The 25,295-nt window shown below is 38.7% G+C and overlaps 1 protein-coding gene across 1 annotated transcript in view; it reads right to left on the minus strand.

Moving 5' to 3' along the window:
• LRMDA (leucine rich melanocyte differentiation associated) overlaps nucleotides 1-19,975 on the minus strand; it is a 669,526-nt gene extending 649,551 nt beyond the window's left edge. The window contains exons 1-3 of the mRNA XM_082053238.1: nucleotides 19,897-19,975; nucleotides 15,550-16,105; nucleotides 10,995-11,095 (exon numbers count right to left, since the gene is read on the minus strand). Of these exons, the coding sequence (XP_081909364.1) occupies nucleotides 10,995-11,095; nucleotides 15,550-15,579 (131 nt within the window). The 5' untranslated portion in view covers nucleotides 15,580-16,105; nucleotides 19,897-19,975. The remainder of the gene's footprint in view (nucleotides 1-10,994; nucleotides 11,096-15,549; nucleotides 16,106-19,896) is intronic.
• Between the last annotated feature and the right edge of the window lie 5,320 nt (nucleotides 19,976-25,295).

A 25,295-nucleotide genomic window follows, 5' to 3' on the forward strand; every position in this document is an offset into this window, starting at 1 on the left:
CAGACTATGCGGTAGAAGTCACCAGGACATTATTTGCACTCTACTGACATTCTTCAAAAGATAAAACAAGTGCATCAAACTATTTCTCCTTGAAATGTCAATACTTTCCAGACTGCGGTAATCTTCCATTTATTAACCAACTCATTTTCTCTCAATCTGACACAGATTCCTGTCATTCAGAATGGAATTCAAAGCAAAAACTAATTTTTGTTTAAGATTGATTACAGTTCTCACAAGAGGAGCTGCACTGACTGTGCCAGTGAATTAAGCCCTCTGGGTACCCAGAGAACAAGTATAGGCTTTGTGGATTTAACTTCCAACATCACTCCACAAAACAACTTCAATCTCATGCAGGAAACCAGATCAAGAGACCTGCTCACTCCCTGCTCATTCAAACACAAAGAAAACTATGCGATGCAAACATCAGTTCACTGGGAAATGCTCCACCTCAGTCAAAACGTCTTGTCAACAGCCTTGATTCAATAGATGCTTAACGTGACATTCAATCTCTGTTCAATTCCAAGGAGTTTGTTACTCACCTTTGTTCAGAGGTACAGATATCACCTTTAGTCATGATTGCACCAGCTCTTTAGAGATGGATGTCACCAAAAAAACAACGTTCATCATCCATCACAGCAATATTCACTAGCTATATTTAAGGATGTAACAGTTCAAGCTCAAAACCTTATTTTGCTCAATGTCAAATTGTGCAGTATGTTTAACATTTTTACAGATTTAATAGCTTCCATAATCCTCAAAAGAATCCTCCACCACACAATATGAACACACACAGAGTCCCCTGCCAGACATTCAGGGAACAAGCTTTTGCCCAATTCTGCCACGTGATATGCTCTCCAGACAACTCCATCCATGATGTTAAGCCTTTTTGAGAAAAGCAGAACAGAAAACAATCTTATGTTCTGATCTGTCAGATACAGTAAATCAGTGGATAATGGCCAGCACTGGGGGTCAGAGGTATATATACTTCAGTGTTTTCACAGTCCGTTAGTGACGATGTGGCCATAAAAAGCCAAGTAAGGATCAATGGACAAAAAGAGAGGCTGTTGGGACTAAAGATGATAACAGCCACCAGTACAAGATTGAAATACAACAATTTATACTCTCAGTTTGTCCTTACATATTAGTGAGTTTGGAAACATAACTTATCCATCAAATAACCACCTTAGATCATTGGCACAGTATGCTGAAATCAGTGAGATATTTAAATATATACCATAAGCCATTAATTGGATATTTTTAAAACTAGTCATTCACTGGTCCCCTTCATATCAACAATAAACCAATGACTGCAAATAAGACACAACAAAATATACAAGTCACAAAACCACACACATATAATACTTTGTAAGGGCAAATATTCTGTAGCCACATTTAAAGTTAACAAAATAACAGAACACGGGCATGCCTATTGTATGCGAGAAAAGGTATATCTTAATAGTATTTTTTAATATTATTCAAGGTTTTCAAAGGGGAAAAAAAAGTTTCCCTTATACCTTACCCAGATCACGTCTGGTTCCTGTTGAAATGCCACTTTTCAAAAGGAGGAGGCATGGTGAGAGGGATAAGAAGGGGAAGAAGAGAGCAAGGAGCAGATTTAGTATCAAAAGTATATTTAACATTTGAACTCTAAAATCATTTTTGTTACTGGTAACACTCTCCTTCCATTTTTAAAATAGACAAACACCTGTAAAACTTTATCTTGTACAACTCCCTAGGTATTACCCATGTAGAAAGTGAACCCATCATCACACTTGTCTTCAGTCCATCTAGTAGGATAAGACTATTTCATAGGGTTTTTTTAATAGAAAGATAATTGTGCATAATGTAGTCCATAGTGATTAATAAACATGTAAGACTTCATCTGAAAGATCACTGCACCTGTAAAGTTTAAATAATTTAAATTATTCCTTGTATATAAATACTTCATTTAGCAAATTGATTCACAACTGAATTGCTTCTAAAGAATGATCACCCTTGGCAGTGTTAGTGTACATTTATTTTCGGACATGAGTAACACCTTAATATTCCTTAAAAACAGCATCTTGTGCTTACTGTAGCACATCCTTTTATGGGTCAACTGTAAGTACTCCCCTCAAACTACAAACCTACTCATTTGAATTTGATAAATCACTGCAATGGTAGGAGAAAAGTTATCAAGAATTTATACATTTCGGATTGCTTAATTGTGGAAAATGCTATCTTGTTGAAGTCTCTAAATACAATTCCATTTACCTTGAAACAGTGAACTATTTCAAGTATAAAATTTACAAACATTTGTAAACTACTGTTTTCTAAGAGTAAAAAAGAAATCTCAGCTACAACTAAACATCTTTGTTTTTTAAAAAAAAAGCAATACAAAATCTTCAATACTTAGACATATTAATTCTCTTTTCACATACTAAACTGTGGTCATGCTTGAAAGAAAACAAACAAACAAAAAAAACAACCAAGGAGAGTGAAACAGATTAACTGCATAGCTCCAATACACTTATTTCAGACAACATACTATAAATCATCTTGAAACAAAACAGGCAATTATAATGTGCACAAATGTTACGATACTATGCATCTCTACTGGTCCAATGGTTCTAAGTTATTGAAACTGATGACTGAACAAGGGCATATTGTTTCAACACACTTGGATTACTTGAACAATTTGAATTCTTTCTCCAGCTACCCAGCGCTGTGCAGAACTCTCCAGTGTCAATGAACAAACCAATGGACAGATGTCTCTTAGGTTATTCAGGCCACATCTACGTGGATTATAATATGACCAAAATTTCCATAGCAAAATGTTTTGTTTGTAAGGAATCATTACTTTTTTTAAAACCTTCAATACTGTAAGCAGCATCTGAAGTTAAAGGAAGTACATACATTTTCCTTCAAAGCGTTCAGTGAGGACAGAACAGCAGCTCTGTTCTCTTTCTAACCACAACCCCATATTTCAATCCTCTTCACCTCGGCGTAAAAGAAACAGGAGTGAGAGCCATAAGACAGAATCATTTCAAAACACAATCAGCTATTTGTAAACAACACTCTCTCTCCTGCAGAAAATCTGGTACTGCTAGTTGCAAGAAAAAGCAGCAAGTAAGGTAAATCAATTAGCTTGCTAATTTCTCACCCTCATTTATTTAGCTCTGCACTGTATTTGTCGTAATTGACTATAATTATGTTAATTACTAACTCCAGCATAATTACTATATTTATTGTCATTGAGCACACTATGTACCCAAAGCAAAGCTGGCATTTGTCGGGCATCAAAAAAATAAATAAATAAAACCACACAAGTGTCGGGAGGGGCTTCTCTGAAAACTGGCTGATATACCTTCAGCAAATGAAAGGGCAAAAGAGATTTCATGCAACGCTAGTTTGAAAGCATCGGTTCATTAAGGATATTAATTTTCTGATAACTACACATTTAAGCATGACACACTGGAGCAGTATCTACAGGATTTAGCAATTATTAATGCGTGACAGTTTCAAATGCTAAGTGAATCAATTAAACAGCAGCATTCAGAATTTGAGAAGAGATAACTGCTTCATAACTGCCTAAGACTACAATTTTCACATGACAAAAAAGGGCCATTCAGGCTCCTTCAAAACCTGACAGGTCAAGAAAGAAGTTTGAAACAAAAGCACCTTATAACCATCATCTCTCCTCTTTACTTGTCAGATCAACTTTGCTAGTGTCTCCGCTGAAATGGCATCACCATGCCAGCTGCCACAAGGTGATTTTTCATGTCTTGTCAAAGAAATCTTTTATTCTATTTGCTCTGCATTAACATGTTACATTTATTGATCAAGCCCTTTCTGCAGCCACAGCAGGGCACTGTGCTCTTATGCCTAAGGGGGCTTTGATGTCCTGGTGACATTCTAGACTGAATAATGCACATACTAAATGGATTTAATGCAGAAATGTGTTTGTGCATGACAGCTACATTAATAACAGCCCCTCACACTGATAAATATGCAAATGCTACGATTAAGAGTTACCCAATTATGGTGAAAATATTTTTCTACCTTATAAATAAAACCATCAAAAAGTTTTAACAATAGTACATTTTCTTAAACATTTTAAAACGCTACAAAGATCACTCCAAAGGCTTTTAAAAAATATGTCATGTTTTGTTTTTAATTCTGGCTTTTATTTCCATCTCTCTGTTGTTGTTCATCTTCCTGCGCTGTGTGTCTTACTGGTGCACAGACTGGGAAGGTGGCAAGAAAATAAAAAAAAAGGAAAAAAAAAGCCTCTCTTTTACATAGTCAACTCACAAAGAGGAACATGCCCTGTAAAACTGAAGCCCAGTTTCAAGCTGCCACTTGCATATTCCCTCAGGCAAGAAAACAGTAGGCAGAAGAGAGAAACAAACAATCGCCAGTCCCCAGAGAGGATATTACAAAACCTCAGTCTCCCAAAAGCCATGGAGGAACATTCCAGACTAGGATTAAAGTTCAAGGGGATGTTTTCATACATACACCCTCATAATCGGACAGTGGAAAACATGCACAGGCACACACTGTGCAAATTATTCATGCTCCTAGCAGAAATAATCTGCACCCTAGAGAGAGGGAAGAGATATCTGCATCTCCATGAGCACAATTATTGGATTAATCCTCCCTCATTGGCCAAGATTAAAGATGCACTCTCCCTTTCAGCTCATAGTTTAGATCCAGAAGAAATCTCTGTAAGAAATAGGAAAAAAATACACGTTTAAAATTACTGAGGACAAAATTAGGAGACTGACTTCTCTGTGAATTGAACTGTAGATGTTATTTATAGAAGCATGGTGCCTATTTGTACAAAAACACTGACATCTGTTATTCAAGCACTGGAATGCATTTAGCCTTTAATGTGAAAAGAGAGATTTGGCACAAAAAGTTAGCTAGGACAAATAAAAGAACCTTTGAATAGTTGGTTTGTTGTTTTTTTTCCTCTCCACAAGACAGCAAGATGCATCTAAAATTTTAAAAAAAACCATACTTTGTATTTCATCCAGATCTCTACACCCTACCTGCATTACATTCTTCCTACTTATTCCTTTCCCTTCACCAGTGATTATTATTTACCTTTTTTTTTTTCAATGAAATCTATAACTTCCAATGACCAACAACAGCTTTTCATTCCCCATTGAAATCCTTTTCAGCAAAGCCACCCAGTAACGCTAACACTGGCGCATCAGTGATTTTCCTTCCCATACTCTATGCTTTCGTTAAATGGGAACTGGGGAATGCTTCCCACATATTATGAAACAAAACGGTGGCCTTTACAGCATTTTATTATCAGGGAAAGCTATCAAATACAGTTGCCATGAGAGACTCAGGAGAACATTTCCAAAGCAAAACATCTCTGCTCCTGAAACACGGTGTAAATAGTTCATTTCTAAACTAGCTGAAAATCACTACCAATATCAAATTAATAGAGCTGCTACAACTCAGGCCATTTTATGATGACCACACCAATAAAGCTACAGAATCACAGTATAATTTAGGTTGGAACGGGCATCTAGAGGTCATCTAGTGCAATCCATTGCTCAGAATGGGGCAACTTCAAAGACAGATTAGGGTGCTTGGGGCTTTGTCCAGTTGTGCTTTGAATATCACCCTCGATGGATATTCCACAGTCTCTCTGGGCACCTCTTCCACTCAACTTTTCCCATCATCAAGCCCTTCTCTACAAATATTCTGGAATTCCTTTGCTGCAACCTGTGACAACTGCCTCTCGTCCTTTTGCTGTACATCTGATTAGAGTTTGGCTCCACCTTCTTCACAACCGCCCATTAGTCCTAAAAAGAACAAACTACATTAGAAACTATTTAAACAAAATCTGCAAGGAAAACAGCATGAGAATAAATATTTCACAGGTGGACTATAGTGGTCTGGGCTTGAAGGATTTCTGACTGCCAGAGGCGTAAACAGGAGACAAGTCAGTGGCACCGTATCTTGCTGATTACAACTCGCATGCTTTCAAATACAAACCAGTTTTTCGCTTTGTCTAATATGCAACAAATTGTTGTTACTCCTCCTTTTTCCCAACATCCCCATAAAAAGATCCCTTTTGCCCTTGACCTCTGTCTTTCCATTTCAACTTTGGTTTGGCTGCCAGCAGAGAGACAGTTGGATCCATGTGTCGCTCAGGGTGATCAAGGAGAGACACCAGTTCTTCAAAAAAGGCAAACAAGAAAGACAATTCTTTTAAAGAGCAACTTTTTGTGATTATTTAATCAAGTGTTATTAGATTTACCACATCTAATGCAAAGACAATTGAGCATCTACACAGGCCATTATTTTTATTTAATAAAGGGGCTGTAGCCTGGGAAGGACTCTGAAGTCAGAAAAAAATGGTGAAGTATATACATTTTCCTCTGTATCAAACTGCCAATGCAAAAGAACTAATGGCAATCCACCCCTCCTCCAATTTAGTTCTCCAGTCCTGTGAACGTTTATGTGTTTATATCACACCCCAAAAGAAAATAATTCTGAGAAATCAGAATAACAAAACCACCACACGTAACATTGAATCTAATTGAATAATCACTCTTCTTTGCAAAAAAGAAAGATAGAAATGCCATCACAACCAATAATTAATTAGAATATATGCTTAATTTTTTTTCAAATTATTATCCAAATGTGTATCAACTCAACAAGTTAGGAAAAAAAAAAAAAAAAAAGGGGGGGAGGGGGCAGGCAGGAGAAACTCCTTGGTTTGTACAAAACGAACGAGCTATATTTCCCAAAAAACACACAACAGAATTTCTTGAAATCCATTATCAACGGACAAGCTTGGCAGAAGTTGTTTGCATGTAAGTCACAAAATATAGCATGTTTGACTAACTCTTTCCCATCTTATTAACAGCATCAGCCAGTCTTCCTACCCTTTTTCCAGTATACAAGTCCTTGAAAACAATGGAAAACCTTAAAAGGCAAAATAACTTCCCCAGCTCTACCCTGACTTTTGCAGCAGAGTTATCTACATTATAGCAGTACCAAAATCGGTATGACTGACTAAAGCAAATGTTCAGTCAAGTATTACATTATACCAGTTACGTTAGTTTTGTGACACCTGTACCACACAGCACAAATACATCTTTCTGGTTGGAGTCTCCTATGTGGATAATTGCATGTGTGTGTGTGTGTACAAGTCTACAACTGCACATGACTTCTGGTTCAGAAAGGACAGCACCGTATTGGAAGAAGAGTTTGCTGCCTAACTGACCACAAAGCTGAACACGTTATGATGAGGGAAAGAGATCTCTCTCTCCATGCAACTACACGCATGACAGCAACATCAAATAACATGACTGCAAATAGTGCTGCCCACAAAATGGAAGAAAAATCTTCCCTCTATGCTCAACTTCTTAAATTATTAATGTAATTGTTATGTTGTCAGAAATTCTACTGACACTTTTACATAACAGAATTTATTGCCTGCTACAGAAGGATGATTCCTTCCCAAAATACGCTTGGCAGCAGCCATGCTTACAGAGGGCAGGACACAGGAAGCCTATAAACAAAACATTAGAAAAACATTGGTAAGTATTTAATTACTGCCTAACACAGAGGACAGGCAATTGTTCAATATTTCAGCATTTCTCTGACTTACATACAGGCCAAAAAATTAGTGAGCACTGAAATATTTTTTTCTTTCAAAGAACACATCCAATTCATCTAATAATGAATCATATTATAATGAAAACATCTTTAGTGCAAATAACTATAGTGCCTGCTAAGCATGACATTCTCTTTTTCTAGATTTTGATCACACTTAGTCTTATTCACTCAACTTACGCCTTTACCAACAGACAGCAAGATTTTCTAGAAAATCAAGACTCCTTTTAAAAAATATATTAGAGTTTCTTCTCCCCTGAAAACAACATACTAAACTTTTCAAATTAAGCATTCACTGATAAAAATCATAAAACTCATCAGTATACTACAGCATTGTCAGATTTTTCAAGCAATAATATTTGTTTAAAGACGATGACAATGATCTGTTTATGCTTGCTTCGACAGCTGCCCAAGATGTCTCACTCATTTAAGGCTATGACATTCTATATCTTATCTGACTCTCTCTATAATATGCAGGCACAGTGCTTGTATATGAGTGCAGACCAGCCTGAACAGCTACTGTAAAATAAATACTTCATTATTAGTTTCTATATCTATCACAGCTGAAATGAGAAAACATTACTGTTCTCATCACATTTATTACTAGCTTCCCTAAGCTTTAAAAAAATAAAAAAAAAAACAAAAAAAAACCCACCAGAAATCCACAAACTCTTCCTCTTTCCCCAAATCTGATTTCTGGCCTTAGAATATTCTTACAGCCTGACAACAGCAAGCTATCATACATCAAAAGTTGATTGCACCTACCCCAAAAACTAGCACTTTCTCTCATGTTTCCCAAAAAAATACTTTAACACACTTTTTTTTTTCCCCCAGAAGGCCCAATAAAAACAAATTATATCCCTTCTGAAATGTAGGCTAAGTGATAATGTTTTGGGTAGGGAAGGAAAGAAGGGATGAAAACACATATTTGAGAAATACACCACCAATGAATCTCTCCATGTAAACATGAACCAATGACTTAAAGTTTTAAAGTAGTATTTTACATCTAGATTTAATGTTAATATTTTACTTTATGAAATAAAATGAACTCTGAAGAACTGTTCTTCAAATCATGCATTAAATGAAAGAAAGAACTCTTTTTTTTTTTTTTTTTTTTTTTAACAGAATGTCAGGGATTGGAAGGGACCTCAAAAGATCATCTAGTCCAATCCCCCTGCCAGAGCAGGAACACCCAGATGAGGTTACACAGGAAGGCATCCAGGTGGGTTTTGAATGTCTCCAGAGTAGGAGACTCCACAATCCCCCTGGGCAGCCTGTCCCAGTGTTCTGCCACCCTCACTGTGAAGAAGTTTCTTCTCATATTTAAGTGGAACCTCCTGTGTTCCAGTTTGTACCCATTGCCCCTTGTCCTATCATTGGTTGTCACCAAGAAGAGCCTGGCTCCATCCTCCTGGCACTCACCCTTTACATATTTATAAACATTCATGAGGTCACCCCTCAGTCTCGTCTTCTCCAAACTAAAGAAACCCAGCTCCCTCAGCCTTTCCTCATAAGGGAGATGCTCCACTCCCTTGACCATCTCTGTTGCCCTGTGCTGGACTCTCTCCAGCAATTCCCTGTCCTTCTTGAACTGTGGGGCCCAGAACTGGACACAATATTCCAGGTGCAGTCTCACCAGGGCAGAGTAGAGGGGAAGGAGAACTTCTCTTGACCTACTAACTACCCCCCTTCTAATACACCCCAGGATGCCATTAGCCTTCCTGGCCACAAGGGCACAGTGCTGGCTCATGGTCATCCTGCTGTCCACCAGGACCCCCAGGTCCCTTTCCCCTACACTGCTCTTAATAGGTCACTTCCCAACTTATACTGGAACCTGGAGTTGTTTCTACCCAGATGCAAGACTCTACACTTGCCCTTGTTATATTTCATTAAATTTTTCCCTGCCAAACTCTCCAGGTCTCTGGATAGCAGCACAGCCTTCTGGCCTCTCAGCCACTCCTCCCAGCTTGGTGTCATCAGCAGACTTGCTGATAGTACACTCTATTTCCTCATCCAAGTCGTTCATGAATATATTGAATAGTACTGGTCCCAGTACTGACCCTAGAGGCACTCCACTAGATACAGGCCTCCAACTAGACTCTGCCCCATTGACCACGACTATCTGGCTTCTTCCCTTCAGCCAGTTTGCAGTCCACCTCACTACCTGATCATCCAGAGCACACTTCCTCAGTTTAGCAGCAAGGATGCTGTGGGAGACTGTGTCAAATGCTTTACTGAAATCAAGATAGACCACAGAGGTCTATCATTTTTTCCAGAGGTAGTACCTCCAAGGGTGTGAAGCAGAAGCAGTATTGTTGATGACACATTAAATCTGAATACACATGCAGAACTTGAATTATCTTCATGACAAAATGAAAAAAAAAGTCCATTTGGTTCCCTCCCGCAGCAAAATTCTCTCTTCCAGTCAGTTTCCATAGGTACAGAGTCATCAAGCAGAAGACAATAGCAATTGTTTAGTACCTCTTTTGCTCTGATACCTCTTGTATGCAGGAATCAGTCATTCAGAACTGACATTGGCTCAGGATAACATTTATGGGTAAGTAAGTTAAAACCAGTGGTTGTTCCCTCTAGGAGAAAAAGGCACCAGCACTCTACTTTTGTTTCTTACTCCTCACAAGCTGACTCTAAGATTACCCTCAGTAAAATAAAACAAAAACTCAAGAGTCCAGCCCTACCACTGAAAAACTATGCTTTTTCTTACACAGACAACTACACTCCGTTACCTACAGAGTTGCCAACCTGAAATACACCACTGAATTTCACCAAGCTCTCTCACAAGGATTAAATGAAAAAAGATACTCTCATAACTAATGGGAATACTATAAAATTCTAAATGAATCCATATATTAAAATAATTATAATTAATTTATAAATTCTAACTCCACTTAGTTTTAGCACTGAACTACACAGCTGCTCAAAAATAAAATCATACAACAAAAACACATAATCTGGGAAAAGAGTATTACAAATTATTTATGGTAATAACCAGAGACCTACAAATAAAAAGAAGGGAGAGAAGCATGCACTTACCCATATTTTGGTCAGGAACAATTCACTTTTTCTCCCATTCTTCACTTCTTCAGGTAATTATGCTTATTTTCCATTTTGAGCAGAGAACAAACCATAAGCTCCTCACTGGGCATAATTTATGGTAACACAAGAAATTTACAGACTCACCTGGTTATTTGTTTTCCAAGTATGCAAGAAAATGAGACAAACACTGTGTAAAACACTGTCACCCACTTGATAACAACTAAATGTTCCTGACATACATGTATGGTTCTACTTTGGCAATCTGGAGCTGCTGTCCCATATCACACTTGAAAAATCTATGTATTACCACATACCTTAACAAGTTGAAGCTAAGATCTAGCCTTTTTGCCACCCGTCCATATTTTCTTCCTAGGAATTCTGGGATTTCTTCACAGTCTTGACTAATGTAGGACACCTGAGAATTAGAAGCAAAAAGGAAACATTTCATAAGTGCATTATTTAGTTTCCTGCCCAGATTCCGTCTCACGGATCCAATGACAACATACAATATAGTAAATATTAGTTACAGCTTTAAGTTACATCAGTTTTACTGCTATAAAATCTATCGCAATCTCATTTTCCTATTGATACAATCAGCTTAATATTTATTACATCTGTAGTCTTATGTACAATGTGTTGTCTCCTTTCAGGTAAAAAATATTTTATCAAATATGTTGCATTTGTTCTATTCCACTGTTAATACCTTGATCTAACATTATTTTGTATTACCATTCTGATACACTCCAGAAGAAACTTTTTTGAAAGATCAGAAGCCATTCAAAGGACTTCCTAGTTTGCCTCTCAGTACACAACACACTAAAGGATCACTTTGGAAAGTCTGGTCCAGCAATAGCTAAGCACTGTACTGGCAATCCATTTCAATAACCATTCCCTGAGGAGATTATTATTCCCAGTGATATGCTAGGGACAGAACAAGAGGGCTGCCCAAGATCTGAAAAACCAAGCATGCACCTTTCTTCAGACAGTCATGTAAGACTTAAAGATTTCTGGCTTTAACACCGATGTTCAGGTTGCACTTCTCCTTGTGCTCAAAACATTCATGAATGTCTTTCCTCTTTTTCATACCAGGCTATGTAACTCACCTTTAACAAACATGGGAAGAATTAGTGGTAGCAAAAATACAGTTCTACTCAGATTTTTTTTTTTTTTAGCCAGGATGAAGTGGGTGATAATATTTCCAGAAAAACACAAACAATAAAACAGCTAAACTTTTTCTATTCTATCTACTGTATTGTCTTAGAAGTCTTTGGTTTGATTTCTTCAAAGAATCCCCACAAAGCCCGCCAAACCTATTGTCACAAATTCTATACATCTATCTTGTCTCATCCTCCCAGTGTTCAAAATATCATTATAAACACTGACATTTCAAATTTTGTGCTAAAGAAATCTCAGTTGCCCTTACATGGCAACTTGCGAGTTAAGTAGATTTCAAAACTGTGTTAGACCACTAAGATACTGCTATTATCTAAATATTTAATATAAAGTCAATTCCAACACTTTGATCTAAAACGTGTTAGATGAAAAATATGCAAAAACGTCAGTCAAACTTTGTTTTGATACTGTTTCACTTCCTGTTAAAATACAGACTCCCCTGCAGAACAGACCAACGGTATGTACTTTTGCAAGTCATTCAGCCTCTTACACTCTTAAAAATTATTGCAATCTGATAATACTGTATTGCATCCCATTTAATTCATTTTGTTCAATAACTCTAACAGATAAAGCTGACAACAGGGAAATAATTTTTACGAGCAGAAAACAGGTAGCTTGAAGCTCAGTTTAACAACTTCTTCCCCTTGTTAAACCACACTTGCTCTTGCAATAAATTCTGCTACCAGACGTACACACGGCTGTGGCAAACAGAAGGACAAAAGGGAAAGGAACTGATTTGGCTAGTTGGCATCCTAATGGTTTGGACATAACAAACTGTTCTGCTGAATTTATTGAGTTAAATATGGGGTTTTCTTCCTCCAGGACAACTACAACACACTTCAGAACAAACATGCAGGTATGTGTACAAGAATTGCTTCATTCTTCACTGAATGGTAGATTTCTTTAATGCTTGCAAACCCTTGGAAGGACACCACATTAACAGCAGAACAATACTTTGGATTAAGAACTTAGTTCAATGTAACACACTGAAATATACATTACTAAAATATCATGCTTATTAACACTAGGAGTACAAAAGCATCTTGAGCAAATACAAACATCACAAGAGAACAGACCACCACTTTGCTTTTCACTCAGGAAGGAGAAGGAGCAAGAGACTCTGACCTGCATTCCCACTGCTTCAGAAACTTACCTGGCCACAAACATTCTAGCTCCACAAGAACACAAGCTGGAGAAAAAAGTTAATACAAAGGTGTTTTGGAGCACACAAGAGGCAAAATAAATAAAATGTTGCAAAGCTTCAGCCTTTGAACTGTTATAATATACACATATATTTGCACAGCTGGTACAGACAGATTATTTACAGGTATACTTGCAGATGAAATATGGCTGTCATGACCTTTTAATGCTGAGGCCTTGTAAAGGGAATTTTACTTCCACAAAATCCACTTCAGCACACTCACAGTACAAGCACCTTTTTCAATTCAAAACAAATAGATTTATTTTTTCCACAAAATACACACTGCGCATTCAGCTTCCAATCTCTATTCCCCACATACACGAACTTGCTTTAGTTACCTAGGAATTCTCTTTACTTTAAGAACAGCAGCGACTACTAGCAATGCAATACACAATAAGTCTTTTGAACAAGTTTTCAGGAGTTATTTCCCCACTCTTCCACTCTTTAATCCTTGAACAATGCTGATATAAAACAAGACTTCAGTAGTCTGGACAACATAAAAATAATATTTTTTCATCTTCATTCTTTCAGTTCAAAACCATTTACCCAGAAAACAACAAAAAGTACACAATCCAGTATTCTTCCTTATGCATGCACCTCAAATATCCTAAAAATGAGTATGAGCTTTCAAGTACCTATCCAGAGATGTCATCACTGAGAGATGAGAGCAAGCATACTCTTCCCAAGACTCCTCAGCTCTTTGGGTGCAAGGCACATCAGTAGCAGGAAAATTCTTAGATTTTTCTATACCAGTCACTGAACATTATCTGGGATTAAAAACTGGATGTGGATGTTCATATTGGCTCATTCTTCAACTGAAACATAATACAGGCTGGTCACAGTCAATCGTCCTTATTACTGGTGCCCTGCTCAACATCCTACTGAAATGTTCAGAAAGTTTCCCGCAAAGCCCGGGACCTGACAGGCTACAGACGTCTCAGACATTCTTGCAGACTCTTCAACACACTGTATGTAATTCAGGAAAACAAATACACTTTTATGAAATATTTAAAACATAAGTTAACCAATCAATAGCAGTTACATGTCTCTTCTGCTTTAGTTTCAGAGGATATTAACATTTAATCTCTGCAATCACTTTACAATGGTATTGTAAGCTTGGTAACTCATAATGTAACATCTTTAATAAAGATTATCACCAAATAGGTCATATATGTACTCTAGATATTACATATTCCCTTCCATTGAATTGAATTACATCTAGAAAATATTTCCAGTCAGTTGAGCATTATGTTTACTCTGCGCTGTTGAAGATTGTATGTTAGGCACATAACCAAATTAAGAATACTTTTTACTTGAACGGGCTTAAGGCATGCTCAAGGGAAGAAGGCAGCATGTTACTCAGTGCCATAGTGCACCACAGAGACCACAGGAACCGTTTCCTGCAGCAGCTGCAAAATTAGCCAATTGCCTCCATATCACATGCACATTTACTTGAATTCCACACAGAAACAGCAAAAGATTAAAGAAGCAATTAGATGGGCAGCACCTCGGTTTAATGGCAAACCACTTTCCGAAAGAAGACAAGCTTAATTTATTCTTCTTGTGGGGGGAAAAAAAAAAAAAAAAAAAAAAAAAAAGTATTTTGCTAGTTTCAGCCACAGGTTCAGCACTAATTACATCAATATTTAGCCAAAAAAGTTTCCAGTAGCCAAGTAAGACACTGGAGATAAAGGTCAGCAGGATTTGTTTTACTTCCCCACTTTAACCAACTTTAACCTCTTTAACCAAAATGAAACATAGTGTTTAGTTTCAGCAGGAACAATACTTAGCATATTTCAGTCCTTCTCCTTCAGTTTACTCCCGCAGCCGACTCAAACTTGAGCACGGCAGGTTCCGGAGCAACCGCAGGTCGCCCACCGGCCCCGCCTCGGATCTTGCACCGGAGTGAACTGTTTAGGGCCGCGGTGCTCCCACAGCGAAGCCTCAGGATCACGCCTGTTGCACTTGAGCAGGCTACAGCAGTAGCAAAAGTGGCAGAGCAATAATCCCACCACCAATCACCCCGATGCGCTGCTGTCTACCCGTTAAGACAGAGCACAGCCCGCGCACACACCCCCAATCCATGGGACTCGGAGCGCAGCCCCGGGCCGGGCCCGCCCCGCCTCCTCCGCGCTCCGGGACAGGGACGGCTCCTCCGCTCCTTCCCTGCGGCGGCCCCGGAGCCGCGTGCTTGCGGGAGGCGGCACCTGAGCAGCGTCCCGTGGCGCGGTGCCTACGTGCGGCTGCAAACTAAATCCCCAGCGCCGTGCGAACCCACCGCCCCGCGGGAGCTTCTCCCGGCCGGGGCCAGCCCCAGCCCCAGCCCCGGCTCCGGCTCCAGTGGGCAGAGCGCCCCGGCTGAGCAACCGGGAGCCGGCGTGGAGTTCGGGCAGCCGGTGCCAGGGGCGGGGACGCACCGGCCGTGGCGGGCTGCCCCATAGCAGGTGGGGCCGCCGTCGCCCGGGCCCTGCGAGCCGCGGGACACGGACACTTACTTGGGCTCCGCTCACCACGACTCCCGCCATGGCAGCGGGGGCAGCCGTGCCGGGGCTCCCGCGGGCTCGGGACCGGGCCGGTACCTCCGCCGCAGCAGCCAGCCAGTCAGTCAGTCCGTCCGTCCGTCAGTCAGCTGACGCGGGCGGAAGCGCGGCCGGGCCGCGGGTGGGGGTGGCGGCAGCGCGAGGCTCCCGCCGCCACCTGCGGTTGGGCTGCGCGCGCCCGCGGCGGCCCCGGGGCGTCCGCAGGGTCCGCCGCCCCAGCCCTGGGGTCCGCCCGCCGCCCCCGGGCCGGCCGCCCCGAGGCGCTGCCGCGGGCTCCCCGGCAGGACGGGCCCGCCGCGGCGGGACGAGTGCGCTCCCACGCAGGAGGCTGGCGGAGGCGAGAGCACTGGGGAGGCGTGGGGCTCGGGTCTGCGACTCCATGTCGGCGGCTGCTCCGGGCCCCGCTGCGGTGCCGTGTCCGCAGGGAAGGTCCGGCCGCCGCGTTCTCCGCTGCCGCGTTTCAACAGGAGGCTGGGACCGCATGTTGGGTTAAACGGCGGTGGAACAGGCCCTGGGAAGAAATGATGGAAATAGCTGATCTGTGAGACACTGCCAGAGGAATCGGGGCTTTGATTTAATTCCCCGTAAGGAGCAAGATGACTTGGGGGGTCATCTGGACGGGCTTTCCGCCTACTGAGCCGTCAAGTAATTTGTGGCATAAAGCACAACTTGCCTTTGAAGAGATGTATGTCACTGGCAAAGCAACACTTGCAGAAATAATCCCATGCTATTTGTAGGAGAGGTTCACATCCCCATAGTGATACTTCTTGTCTATAGAATGTAGAGTAATTTGTGTGGAAAACAGAAATACCTTTGGAATTATCAGAAATACCTGTCAAACCAGTCCTTCCAGGGCAGGAGAATTCACTAATCAAAATAATAGCATGATGGCAGATTATCACTGATTAGACAGAGTAAGAAAATTGAAGGTTTTCTGTAAGAATTTTATGTGAGACTTCTAAAGATACTTAGGTTTCCCAGGGTTGGATCCTAAATCCTATTAGTCATCTTCCTGCCTCCTCAGCTGCCTAAGCACCTTTAAAAATCTGGCTCTTCTTTCCCCTTTATTGCTAATACGGCATAACTCACTCCTGATAAAAGCAGAGGCTCACACTGTGAGGGGAAATAAGTTTCAGGAGGATACATATTCTACACTGCAAACCACTTTCTACCGTTTATTCAGCAACACAGCAGAAACTAATATTGTACTTGCTGCTCTGCCTCTTAATATCAACAGAATAAATTCTTGGTACAGCTGAGGCACTACACCTTCTCTAAAGTCATCCCTCCTTTTATGCTGACTGCTGGACTGGAAACAGAGCAAAGAGCCAAGGGAAAAAAATTGTACCGCTCTTTCTGTTATTATAATGTATTGTGCTAAAATAAAAATGGGCCAACATGCAGAAAAAATAAAATGCAAGTCAATGAAGAAACTATTCATTTGCTTTGCATAGATCAAACTTTCCTGGTATGGTGTAAGACAGAAGTATCAAGCCCTCCATCCACAGCAAATACGCTGATCCTACACTGATGAATCAAAGTCCTGTTTTAAGTAAGAGGTATACTTACTAGTTCAGGTCATTACTGAGCATGCAACAACTACTGCCTTTATTTATTTATTAGATTATGTAGCAAATAACATATGCTAAGGAAAACAAGTACTATGTGAATTGTAAATTTAAACAAAGCAATACATGCTCCCTTTTCTGTATCTACTGCTTTTTATCTCTCTGTTAGTCACAAGCATGCGGTTCCAATCAGGATGAGCACATACCACGCAAGGCACAAAGTGGCCCACTGTTACAGTTTTGTCTTAATGGAGTAAATTCAGTTCAATGCTACACTCCTGCAAAATTGGAATAACTATACTGAAAACAATTTAGCACATCATTATCTATATTATTAGTATTAATTTTAGCAGAGTGTTAGCTGTCACATTAGAGATACAAAGAAAAAAAATATCCTGCCTGAATAGTTTACAAAATAGCACACACAAGTAATAACAAGTCTGTTTTTCCCAGCTTCTTACATTGCCAATTGCATTAACCTGCCATTGATCCTCCTACTTACTAGGCAAGACCTTGTCTAGAGGGAAAAGTTGCAGGTGCAGCTCCCTGAACTGGGTTACTTAAATTGACTTTATCATCTCTTCAATCAGTTGAGCTGAATTTTGTAAATTACAAAAACAGCTTAAGGAGGTGGTAAACTGTTTTAAGTGCATCTGGCTTATAATCATTCTTTTGAAACCAGTTCAACGTTTTCTTGTTCAGACATGGCCTAGATTATTATCTGCCATGGATAAAAGAATAGATCCAAATCCCGTGGTGTTTAACAAACAGGGAGTGCTACCAACCACAGTGACAAAATGGGCCTATTATACTGTACAGGAAGTGAAAAGCGAAACTCGTTAGAACAGAGAAATGGAGAAGAGAGATGACTGTCGTGATGCTTCCCTAGACTTTGAAAACTTGCACCCTGAAAGTCCTAATTCTGCTGCCAGTTTCCTACAGGATGATTGGCAAATTTCTTGAACTTTGTTCTTTTGGAGTCTCTGTTTTCCTTAATTTCTAAGCACCCTTCACCTGCGCATAATTTTTAAAAGGAATGAAAACTCACAGCTGCAACAGTCTACCACTGAAGGAGTATTTTGTAACAACTAATCTGAAATTGTAACGAAGTTATAACATCGTCTCAGATTTCAAACCTATGAGTCAATGTGCTCATTAGTTTGTGCCTCATGTTATTACGGAGCTAAAATACATTACAACGCTATATAAATACAGGAGGGCTTTTTTAGCTTTTGAGCCTGCAGATCATCAGTGTCATTTTATAGTACAGATTCTACATGACTGGGAGGCTGACTCCGGTTTTAGAATGTTTTTCACCAACCCATACACATTTATTATTCTGAGCATCCCAAAACACTACCTTCTTGAGTCCTGGCCCCGCACAACCTCAATCATCTGACTGTTTTCTTTAGATCTGATAGAGCTGCCTATATGAGTAAAGCTTCAAAGGACTAAATTTGTACTTACAGAATATATTTTTGTTGGTGGTTCCTTAGAAGCTGAAAGTTTTGTGAGGATTCTTTGTAGAGGTCAAAATAATTTATGTGACAGTGCAGCTTAGCTGACCTTTGAAATATTTTTTTTTACAGTGTATGTATACATAAAATATAAAAAAAAACCCTTGTTTATTTAAATTATCTGTTTCACTGCGCAGTTAAAAGTAGAAGGTGGCAGTTCTGTATGGGCCATTCAAATATTATTTCCTTTGATTTTTAACAAAGTATTGCTAAAACTGCAGTTGTACACAGACAAAACCAACATGGACTCCAAAAATTTTTTTTCTTGTCTATAGCTATAATAAATTAGTTATACTAATATGCTTGGTATATTTTTACATATATACATATATAAATTACAAATTGAGCAGACACATTCCTTGAACAAAGAGCACTATATGTTCAAAACAAGATAATATCTGTAAACCAGCCTCCAAACAACTGGGAGGCAATGTATTGGAACCATGGTAGATACCCATCAGATCTGCCACTTATTTCCAAGTTCTTCACATAATAACAGATCTTTAAGTCATTTTAGCAGTCATTGGCCTAAAATGTATACACAGCTACAATTATGAAATCTCATTGACTAACTGATTAAAATAATTAGCTAATACATACCAGTAAATTTGGCAAAGCACCAAGCACCGAAATAATTACATAATTCTATATAAAACCTAAGTATACAAGTGTTTTCCTATCTTAAAAGAACATTGAAGGTTTACAATAGGAAAAAGTGGCAATCCTGAATGTTTTATTAGCTGAACATTACGCAAATATTTCAGACTGCATTATTCAAAATGGTCTGGTTTCCAGCTCACAGCACACTATGCATGTATGTCTGCATGTGCACCAACACAATTATCTTAAATTTCAGAGTAAGTTAAACAACAAACTATCATCTTCTTAAAAAAACATGTAATTTCTCCTGACAAAAGTGTGCTTTAACAAACTGAGTTTTCTGAAGCAAAACATTTTGGAAAAAAAAAAAAGTCCTAGCCAAGTCACAGAATTCTTCCAACTTGACCATCTGAAAAATTGCCTCAGAGTTTACCCATATCACTCGTTCTGTTGATGCTCACAATGAAAACATCTCAAAATATTTGTTGATAAGTATCCACAGAAATACAACCTCTAATACAAACTGAATCAGTTTCACTGAAAGAGACTGACTGTAGTACAAACATCTCTGCCCATATTACCAGAGGAACATTTTATTCATACATAGCTTCACTTACCCGTTTTTAATTGCATACAGTTAACGATGGTGTTTAATGTCCAAACTAATAACTTCAGTTGTCTCCCAGATTATAGCATCACTAGCACTCTCTGCCGTGAAACACACAGAAAAAAAAAAAATAAGCATGCCATAAAGAAGATAAAATACAATGAAGTATATAATTTAATCTTATTGACAAAGACAAAAAGAAATACATTAATGATGATGTCATTTGCCATTCTGAAGCTGAACTGCTGGAAATTTGGTTTGTCTTTTCCTATCTCCAACCTATCTCTTATATTCCCATTTACAAAGACATTTAACAGCCAATGATAAACCAATTAAAGGGATCTGAAAAACAGGTTATGCATGTACACTCAATACATACTACACCTTTTCTTGAACTATATTAGTATGACAGTGTGATATAGTGTTATAAAACTTGCAGATAAGAACATCCAAATGACAGTAAAGTGATTTTTTCAGAATTGTATTCCCACACTCATGTCTTTGAAACTCTGCAAAATACCTTTGTCCAGAAAAGCCGCCATTGAACATTGGTTATCCGATACTACCATGGGCACATATAATACCTCTGAGTTTGTTTTGAATTTTCTACTGTTAACTAGTAGCCTTGATTTACATTTTTCTATTCTTGTGAAGAATGGAAAAAAGAGGGTTAATGCTTTTACTTTCATCTAGAGTTTTGCTTTTTTATCCTTTCCTGCAAGACAGAAGCAGAGGGTCAAATCTAATAATTTTCCTAAGAAAACCTCTTGCATTTTGGCTCTTTGATTCCTATCCTGTCCTCAAGCAAAGCAGAATTTTGTTGAAAACCATCTCTCGAATGTATTTAATTATTATTTTCCTATTATATGGCAGCAGTGCTCTATGAACCCACTGAGGGTTTATGGTGGTAGTGAATGAATGCAGTTCTGACAAAAGCTCACTCACTGTTTTATTGCAAAGTCACCTTCAAGTTCAGCATTTTCTGATGTCTTTGGAAAGCTTCATTTAAAAACCTTGTTACCATTCTTTTCAGGTAAGTTTTTGTATAGACTTCATAATGCAAGATACTATAAGCTAAGAGTTTTCAAAAACCAGAACAGAAATCTTTGATGACAGAAGTAAAAATATTCCTGAAACTTTTATCCAGTAATCTTGTCTGGCTTCCACTGGAGTTAATGACAGCTTTGTCAACCATGGAATGGTCCAAATATAACTAAAAATCCCTTTTGTTACATTATATAGCACCCTATAGCTATTAGCTTAGAATTACATTTAATAAGTGACGCACTCAAAAAGTAAGACATAGGAACAAGTAATTGTGCAATTTAATTCTGCCTCCTTATAATATATGTTATGGTAAAGGGTTGGTTTTGTCTGTTTCCCGAGGCTATAGAATGAACAGAGCTCAGTAAATTTAACTCAACTAGGTAAAATACCACGAACTTCTTCAATGCACTGTATTACCAGAGCACTTAGCATTTTTTTTATGCATTTATTCTCACCCTATGCCAGGAAAACAGAAAAATCCTCTTATTAATATCCTACAGAAAAAAATGAGGCACAGAAAGGCTAATTTATTTGTAATGAAAACTTATGTTCAGTATCCATAGTCAGCTAGGGAACTGAACCTACACTTCCCCAGACCTAGGGTAACACCCTAACTGTAGACAGTTCTCTGTCTTTGTTCTATTTGGTGTAAAGGCATAGGAGGTATTATACAATAAAAAATATCATTTCCAGTCAGGAGAAGAAGCAAGTGTAGAACCATCTTTTTTTTTTGCTCCCAGTGGAAAATACTTACAGGCAAAAGGATATTCCAAGCTGAAGGGTGATTACAAATCTCGGTGTGTGTCCCCAGTGTATATAGCATGCAGAAGAGAGATGCTGACATGGGGCATCCACAAGCCTTGTGGACGATTGCAGGACTTTTACATGTTGCCAAAACTAAATGTATAGCACAAACCAAAGACAAGAAATGACATTTTTCGATAGCTTATATTTCATGCAATCTAAATGTTTTTCCATAAAGCTAACAAAAAGAATGTCAGGATTATCCTTCTCAAAGGCCTGTTGCTAACCACAGAGGCACAGAACACTTAACAAAAGGTCATAAGGTTTTTTTTAATTTGAAATAATTCAGTCATCTTTGTATGGAAACTGTTGCTACTGCTTCTCCTATAATTATATGTTACACACATACACAGAGATTATTTTTTTTAAGCCTCAGATGACTGACTCACACCAGACCTGAAGTGCTATACTTTCCTACAATCCATTGCGTATATGTGCATTTCAGCTTGGCTGGCTGCATCATCGTGGGAAAGTAAATTGCAATACTGAAGCAACCATACATCTTTGTGCATCAATGCTTGCTTGCTCATAAGAGTGCAACAATCAGAGCTAGGGGAAAAAAAAAGGATTAAAGCTAGGATCAAGCCTAATTTGAGGCCACTCAACATAGCAGTTCTATTCTAAATAACAGATTTGAGGTTTCAGAAGTTCAGTGAGGTATTTTCTTGTTCCAGGTCTCTGTCACAATGTCTGGGGCAGCAACTGTCTGTCACACAAAGACAAAACAAAATTATTGCAGGAAGTGCTTGAATACAAAGATCAAACAACAAAGAAAGTGGCTGCAGAGGCCAGAGGAGCTTGTAGCTGAGCTGATCTCTCTTGTTCTGGCTGTCTTGGAAGTTCACAGTAGAACCGAAATACCACTCCAGCCAGAGGAGGTTTTGGTTTGGTGTTTGGGGTTTTTATTTGTTTCTTTGTTTTGATTTGTTTTTCAGAAGGAACTATATTCAGAAGGAGACACAATCTGCATCTTATTTTGCCAACAACACTGCATAATAAGAGAGACCTGTCTATAAATAGGCACATACTATTGAAAATACATATTGGAAGGACTCCTATGCCAAGACCCTACACCCCTAAAGACAGGTATCTTTACCATGACAGGGGATTGTATGATCAGGCAGGAGTTCAAGCCAAGGTGTGGGAGCACCTGACGTTAACAAACAGGCTCCTTCCCTGCTTCTCCAGGCCTCATTTTTAATCTTATATCTTCAAGCTGGTTATACCAGCAAAGGGCAAAACCACAGTCTTCCACACAGATAATAGGTACATGATGCTGCTGCTGAAAAGAGAGCAAGCAGTAAGCAGATATGCAGTCCAATCAGAAGTCAACATAGTACAGTTCAATATGGAATAACTTCTGTATTTTAAGGAGCAAAAGTTTTAGTTTCCTATTGTTCAGTTCTAAAGCCAGTCACTATTTTTCATTATATCTTTTAAGTACAAAAGATTCCCACAGAAGTGTATGGAAGTTGCTAACAATTTGGATGGCTATGAAAGAACAGAACTCAAACAAAAACCACCATTCTCTGCACTCTGTTAAACAGCAACTTTTCCCATTACTCACTACTTTCATCCACCCATCCTTCTGGGTGAGGAGGAATAAATATAGCTCAGCTAGCATTAATTCTGCATCATCTGGAGACATCACTAGAAAAAGAACACACACACACATGATGCAAGAGGGAAGAGCTAAAAGCTGAAGGTTGCAAAGGTACAGTCTCCATGAGCAATATACTGTCAATATAGAGAGATATACATAAACATGAAAACCACAAGAAACAGATTTTATACTTCCTGAAAATGAGAGAAAATGTATGAGAAATCGAGGTGGTATAGTTAAATTTGACTCTTCTTGAGGCTTCCTCCTCATTAATTTAGTGTTTTACTCTTCCACTTTCCTTGCCTCCAAATATATTAACTTAGAAATCTTTCAAATCCAATAACATGCATAATTCCCTTTACTAGGAAAGATGAAGCAGAAATAGTGCCTAATTGTAGACTGTAGATTCTATAGTACCTGCTGGTTCTCCAAAACATGTTTGTCCTAAGTTCTCTGCACAATTCAGTCACACTATGTTAAGTCCTTCAAGAACTGAAAGATCATGTGTAAACTAGTGGAAAAACAAAGGAGCCCAGTGCATTTGGTAAGGTATTTTCCACAGGAACCACTCTTTAACAAGAAAATAGCATTACTGTGAACAGGAAATATAGAGAAAATAAATCCAACTTGTGGGTCAAGTGGTCCTATGATATTAGTATTAGATTCATTACAACTTTCCAAATACTATCCCTCTCCTTCTTTCCAAAAAACTAATCTTCTAAACCCTTCTCACTACTTAAGTGGGAAAGTGAAAACAAGGAAAGGAGCTGAGCCAAAGTAATGCTTCATTCATTGAGAACAGAGTGCTATTCCACAAGTTGTATGTAACGTTTGACTCTCCACCCATCTGTCCAAATAACAATCAAACAAAAAAAGATTCTATAAGACTTCTTTTGGTGACAAACACACATGAAAAAGCAGACTAAAACCAAAGAGACTTCCTGTTTAATCTCCTGCAGAGATTATTAGAAACAGACCAATGCTAAACTTAAGGAAATTCTTAACTCAATTTTGGAATCCAACTTTGACTCCATACATATAAAAGTACCTGAACATGTGCTGTTATTTGGCCATCATACTGAGGATCTTTTCCAGAATCACAAGAGAACAGCTCAGAGTTTCAGATTACTTGTTCTCAAGTAATGATGAAGATGGACTGTCAACAATATAAAGCTTTCCATGCTTAGCTTTCTTGCTGGAACCCCAGTCAGATAAGTAAAGCTACTACCATCTGATGGTGTTGGATAACATACATGACTAATTAGGAGCAAAGTATTTCATCCAGCAGAGAGATGTCCACGTTACAAAATCAACATAGAAACAGATATCAGAGTCTACATATTTTGGGGAAAAAAAAAAAAAAAGGCACAATGATTTAATATAAAGAATATATAGACAATAAAACCATTTCAGACTCCCCCAGGCTTTGTCTCCAGATCAGACCTGAGATAGCATGAGTCATACTGCAATGGTGTAAGGTCTTCAATTTCAAAGTTGACAGTGTAGCATATTTCAATACCATTAAGTTACCAAAACAAACAAAAAACAAACAAACAAACAAACAAAACAGGGTTCTGCCTTGGGATTTCTTTCTAGTAATGGTTACAACGGGTGTATCTGAGTCCCATAATAGTTCACATGATTATATAGCAACCTAGACTACTATGCTACATTTGGGTCACTTACTGAAGATTCAGTACCTTGTTAAGACAAGGCTGGGTGAATTCTGTAATAAAAAGTGAAGGCTAAAAGAGATCTAGTCATGAATGATGCTGTGTTTTTTAAAATTCAGTGATGGCAACACTACAAAAGACTTCACACCAAGCCAAATAAAAATGTTTGGGAAGTTTAAAATTTTATTATTCATAAAACTTTTGCAAATTAATTGTTTATTGTTTTCCCCTCTCTCTGAGAAAGGAAGAACAAAACAAAACCTATGTTTATTTTTGGTGGAG

The sequence above is a fragment of the Streptopelia decaocto genome, assembly GCF_964273445.1.
Source record: "Streptopelia decaocto genome assembly, chromosome: 5".
Classification (NCBI taxonomy): domain Eukaryota; kingdom Metazoa; phylum Chordata; class Aves; order Columbiformes; family Columbidae; genus Streptopelia; species Streptopelia decaocto.